The sequence below is a fragment of the Nicotiana tabacum genome, chromosome 5, assembly GCF_000715075.1.
Source record: "Nicotiana tabacum cultivar K326 chromosome 5, ASM71507v2, whole genome shotgun sequence".
NCBI classification, from domain to species: domain Eukaryota; kingdom Viridiplantae; phylum Streptophyta; class Magnoliopsida; order Solanales; family Solanaceae; genus Nicotiana; species Nicotiana tabacum.
Genome location: NC_134084.1, coordinates 156,447,912 through 156,453,813, shown reverse-complemented (window position 1 = coordinate 156,453,813; position 5,902 = coordinate 156,447,912). Strand labels below are relative to the sequence as shown.

Here is a 5,902-nt window from a genome sequence, read left to right as displayed (position 1 = left end):
TACTTTGCCCAATTGCCAAGCCATTCAATGGCATTTGGGAAAGCTGGTGGCCGCGTGTGAATTCTTTTAATGTAAAGGGCAGCCTGATATGACATTGTTGTATCTTTTAATGTAAAGGGCAGTCATATCTGTAAAGGGCAGCCTGATATGACATTGTTGTATCTTTTAATGTAAAGGGCAGCCTGATATGACATTGTTGTTTATTCTAATCCGATCAAGGTGGTTTTCGTTTACCAGCACGTAGGTGCTCTAAATTCTTATGATCAGTCTTTCTAGCCCCTGTGGGCGTCTTTTCCTAATGTATTAAAGAGGGCCTCTAACCGGTGAAAAATGGTGAGTGTCCAGTAACGACCATTCCTGGTTCGACATCTCCTTTGAAAGCTTTTCATATTTGCTATTGAATATGTATTATAGCTATGGGATTTTTTGGGTTGGAAGTGAAAAGAACCAAGTTGTTAATATTGTCATCAAACAGGCACTATACCTTATGTCAAAATCAGCATCATTAATCATTCAATTTAATTCATGAGAACTACAAGTGTACCTTTCTGAAGCTGTAAAATTAGAGCTCACAGAAAAATTTTAACTATGATTGCCAGAAAATCAACTACTACATTTAGAAAGGGCTAGCTTTACATAACATCCAGTCTTGGTCTTGCCACCGGAGAACCTAGACCAAGTTGGACTGCGTAGATACAAAAAAAGAAGAAAAGGCAAATGCAAGGCAAGAAGGGGACGAGAACCTTGTCCGTCACTTAGCACAAACGTCAGTTACACGACCCCAGAAGGAAGGCGCAAAACCAGCTGTCCTCCGAAAACACTGCAATACATTAACAAAATGAGAAGACCATGATCAATAGAGCATTGTAAAAAGCAAGGCAGGCATGGATGCCGGTATTCAATAAACAGATGGAAATGTGAAGCTTATTCAACCTTTTAACATAGTAGTAACAGAAGTCTGCTAAGATGAAGGTTTGAACAATTTCAGATATAAGAACCATAGAAGGCCATAGACCGTGACCCAATGCTACTAGCAGATGGCCACGACTGTCCAAAACCTGTCGTCAGGCCAAGAGAAACTCAGAAGGTTAGTAGAATTAAATAGAATGCATGCAAAAATGGATTTAAAAGAATGACAATATCCCTCAATCTCTAATCATAAACTTATGCCAATGAACAAAATCCTCCTATATGAAACTTGTCCAACCAATTTAAAATCCTTCATCAATTTTATAGAATGTATTATAGTCAGTACTTGGTTCGCAACCTGATTTTGTGCCCAAACCAAACTAAGGGAAGTGTCCCGTAGAAAGGCACCATAAGGCACTTAAGAACTAGGACAAAAAAATGATTAAACAAAGCACCGTACAAGCTCTCATTTTTTCTTCAACTAGAAGACTATTCAAATCTATGCTAGTTTGAATCATAAAGTAGAACGACGAAAAGCTTCTACTAAACAGATACTGCATCTACACCAAATATGAAGGAAAGAAAAGCTTGTCAATGAAATTTATGTGATATGTGTCATCAGAATTTTGCAAATCAAACCTGGAGAACCCAATGAGCGCAGCTTAAGAACCTTGCAATACCCAATGCAAATACATAATGAGCTGTGAATGGTTCAACTATCTGTATACAATATAACAAGTAGGTTATCAAAGCTTTCAAAAACGTCTTAACCAAACTCCCAAGCCAGAACAAAAGTTTCAAGAAAGCAAATTTGCAGTTTATCAACAATGACCAGTAATTATACCTTAGTGTTTTGCATGACACGAAGTTGAGGTAGCACGGAAACTGCTTCCAAGTAAACACAGAAAGCCCAGAAGATTCTGTTGATGAAATGATGTGATGTTGATGGGTGAATCAGTAGGGCTAAGGCAGCACAAGGGATCGCCTGCACAAAAGTGTGCGAAAAAATACTTATTACAGAAAGCCAGCGAAAATCTCCATACAGCGTGTGTCGCAAAGAGTCATGCAACCAAAATTTATAAACTAAAAGAGAGGATGATATAATTCGTAGTGACTTGCATGGATAAAGATATTTGACATTTCCCAAATTGCAAAAGATATGTGGAACTGAAGGGAAGCTTCTACAGTTGTGAAGAAATAGAGGTTTCTTGTCATTTCCCCTCACGTACCATTACTAAAACTAATAAATATTCTCAAGTTTCCAAATATTTCAGATCTTCTTTTTATAAAAGCCAAATATTTTAGATCACTTTTTTTTTGTTGGATAAAGCCAAAAATATGAGATTATTTCTGGTTGGAGTTTGATATAGCTTGACGTAAATTATAAATCATAGAATAGTGAGAATGGAACTCCTTTCCTTTAACCTTCAGATCTACTCAAATGCATTCTACTAAACTGAACAAACTTCATCATCTTACAAACCTGCTTTAGTACAAATCACAAGAAAACGGAGAGATATCAGCGCAGATGGATCTTTTTGAATCAAATTCCTAGTTATCTCTATCTTTATCATTTATCAGTAAGATCACATACATAAGTGAGGCTGTTTGAAGAGGCATATAAAGTATTGTCTTGAGCGTCCTCCGCTGGTAAGATCATATTAGAAAGCAGCATCACGCTGGTACCGTGACGTCCCTAGTCTAGACTCTGTATAACCACATACATAAGTGAGGCTGTTTGAAGACTTACCACATAATAAATTGCACAATTGTCTTTGTCCTCCATGTAACTTGATTTAAGATTAAAACGGATCATATAGATAACCCACAAGGTTGTAGCCAATGTAGCTAAATCAAGTAAGGTGTGTATATCATATTCCATTACGAAACTACAATACAATCTGACCGCCAAAAACATAGCAGTGAGCTCCTGGGATTTGAGTGAAAGCCCTGCAATAGTATAAAATGAGAGTTACAAATAATCAGTGGAACATAAAAGACAAACAAAGACTGACAAGGCAATCAAAAAAACCTAGGATGGGATTGACTCGGGATAAAACTGAGAGATAGATTCCTATTTTAAGAAGAATAATTCCATTTTCTAAGGCTAGAAACATGATAGAGAAAAAAATCAAAAACTATAATTAAAAGATCACAAAAGAATATAGAACAATATTTAAAAATAACAAAAAGACAAATGCTGTCTTATGTGTAAATTAACATGGACACATGACTTCAAAGAATGGAAAACATGAAAAGATACTCTCACTATTGATTTCGCCATACATCAGAATGAATTTTGGGGTTATATCCAGAGGCCAAATTTAGCCCCCATAGAAGATTGACTATGAATTAGTTTAGACAAGATTGTTGTCCCTAATGTAGAGAATTCACTTACTTGAGTTCAGTCTTCCAAGAAAATGAAATGGAATTAAAATAAGATGGTTGAATAGATGAATGTTACAAGAGCTTTATGGGGTAGGAAGAGACCTAAACAAAATTTATAGAATGGCACGAGCAAATGTCACATGGGAACAAATGTTTTGCTTCTAGACCCAAAATATTCATAAAATGAATGTTGCAGAAATGTCGATATTAAGATTGACGAACAATTACAAAAGATTGGACAAGACATAAATAATCATATTCGAAAGGGAACCAAATAACATGAAAATAATAAAATGTGAAAAGGTCAACTAAGATCATTTAGTCATGTCCTATGTAACATCCTTATGAACTAGTTCTTAGGGTCAACACTATGATAATTAAAAGTGAAATAACATGGTAGACCCAAAATCTCATGGAGAGAACTTGTCTCAAAGGGAATACAATAAAAAATCAATACGGATTTAGCTAAGAACATAATATAACAGAAGCAAAGGATCCACATATCCCACTAATTGAGGTTAAGAGTTGATGTCGTTAATTTTACAAATATCCGATCTTCTATTCTGGTAAGACACTTGAATGTTCATGTAGGGATATAACTAATAAGTATGAGATTTAGAGAACCTCTAGCTCTAAAGAACGCTTAATTTGCCATAAAATATGGATTTTTTAGAGTTGGAATGAAATGGGCATGAATGGATACAAAGGATTCATATAACCAACCCGACTAGTTTGGGTTGAGGCATAGCTAATTGGTTGATTGATTGATGCCCAAAGGTGTGTAAGTGTAATTAGGTAAATAAGCAGCAGGCAAGTAAACCCGTACAGGTATTTGTGCTTCTTTAAGGGGAAAAAATGCTTTAGGAATCTCATCCTAAGAGACTGTCACTACCAAAGAACCAGAAAGCAAATGCTCGACCTTATCTTCACCAGCACTGTGTTGATTTAGAAAAGGATATGGAGGAGTGGAGGACACAATCGTCTGAGAAGAATTAATCGATCATTTCTACACCTTCTACTCTAACAACAAAAAGATGCCATACTGCCGGTGCACTAGCCGCTAAGGCAGCTGAGGTAAAAACAATCTCCAATACTTCTCATGTTTCCATACAAATACAAATGATTCATGACTTACGTAGCTGCTTCATCCAACATCCAATGGTGGCACATACTTTAGCAATAGACATGAAAAGGACAAATGCTAACATAGGTATAGGGGACACTTTTTTGCATAGTCCAACTATGAAGGTGGTACCACAAAATTAATTGGTCACATTCATAACATCAAAATGTCAACAAAATCAATATTATCCAATACAACTAGAACCCCTCTTTCTTGATCATAAAGACCATAGTATAGGACTAAAATTAACAAGATGTGCTCTCCTTCATCCCCATCCCAATCACAACCTCTTCAAATTTACAACAACCTATAAATTGACTAGTTAACATAAGCAAACATAACATACTCTGCAATTAACAACTCATAAGGTGAATATGACCCATGGTAGGATTAAACAAGAAAAACAATGTCCTCGTTTATTCCATTAAATTTCAATGCAAACCAAGAAAATTAAACCCCTAAAATTCAGCAATAGTCATAGACCTTAACTCTAACCATCTAATATTACATTAAAAAAGTTTATAAAACACTACAAAATTCCCTATTTGATAAAATTAGTGTCTTTGTCCAAAAAAGGTTCTTAATTTCAACCCAGAAACTACAATTAATAAAAGTAAAATAATCATTAAGTTATAACATCATCTATATCTGGAACCACACAAGAACAACCAGATCTTTTGAAATTCTTTTTTTTTTAAGAAGCACCCTTTTCTGCTTCCCATGTTTACAATAAATAAAAAGGAAAACTTTTTGAATATACAATGGTAGGGTTGTTATTACCAGCACAAGTTTTTTCTTTCGTGAGCTTATAGATAAGAACGGAGATTCCGATGGCGTGAACAGCTTCGGCAGCCACGAAAAGGTTGTCGTGATCGTGGACAATGGCGCGTAGCAGCACTAACGCCGCCATGCCGGCGACCACCGCCAGAAAAGCCTTCACCTTTGGCGGTTGCCGTCGAACCCATGTTGATACGGCGTGGATCGGCCTCCTCGGCGCTTTCATTCTGCTTTCTCGTTTGTGCAATTTGGTAAAGAAAAAAATCGACAATGTAAGTATAAATTTGGAGCGTTTGTGCACGTCGATGTATATACTCTTTTTGTAACTTACTTTACTTGATTGTAAAATAAAGCTTGTTTTGGGTTTTTCCTACGGATTGGGGCATTCAATGGAATTATTTACAAGGGTTAATAGCATTTTTGGTCCCTCAACTATTGATAAAAATTAACTTTAGTATTTGTGATTTTTGATCAAGCACATCTAATCTTTAATTAATTGAAATATAAACTTTTGGGGCAAATTCCACCGGGTTGGATAGATGGAGGCTAGTTTTGGGGGGTTTTATGCGATAAGAATGTACCGCCTAGACTTAAGGGCAAATTCTATAGGGTGGTGGTTAGACCAGCTATGTTGTATGGAGCTGAGGTGTGGCACGTCGTGTGGACATACCAAGAAAGATAAAGATTAGGAATGAAGTTATTAGG

At 36.1% G+C, this 5,902-nt stretch overlaps 1 protein-coding gene across 1 annotated transcript; it reads right to left on the bottom strand.

Moving 5' to 3' along the window:
* Positions 1-485: 485 nt before the first annotated feature.
* Positions 486-5,533, bottom strand: LOC107771762 (uncharacterized). Its single transcript, XM_016591210.2, has 6 exons — positions 5,201-5,533; positions 2,660-2,859; positions 1,754-1,894; positions 1,549-1,629; positions 934-1,058; positions 486-820 (listed from the first exon to the last, which is right to left on the bottom strand). Exons 1-6 carry the CDS (start codon positions 5,421-5,423, stop codon positions 772-774), a joined length of 819 nt encoding a protein of 272 aa, XP_016446696.1. The 5' UTR covers positions 5,424-5,533; the 3' UTR covers positions 486-771.
* Between the last annotated feature and the right edge of the window lie 369 nt (positions 5,534-5,902).

Excerpts from the sequence above, each read along its gene's own strand:
- LOC107771762 (XM_016591210.2), bottom strand. The coding sequence starts at position 5,423 with ATGAAAGCGCCGAGGAGGCCGATCCACGCCGTATCAACATGGGTTCGA. Across the intron at positions 1,895-2,659 it reads ATTGTGCAATTTATTATGTG|GCGATCCCTTGTGCTGCCTT; the intron begins GTAAGTCTTCAA and ends ACTTTTGTGCAG. Across the intron at positions 1,630-1,753 it reads GTGTCATGCAAAACACTAAG|ATAGTTGAACCATTCACAGC; the intron begins GTATAATTACTG and ends TATTGTATACAG.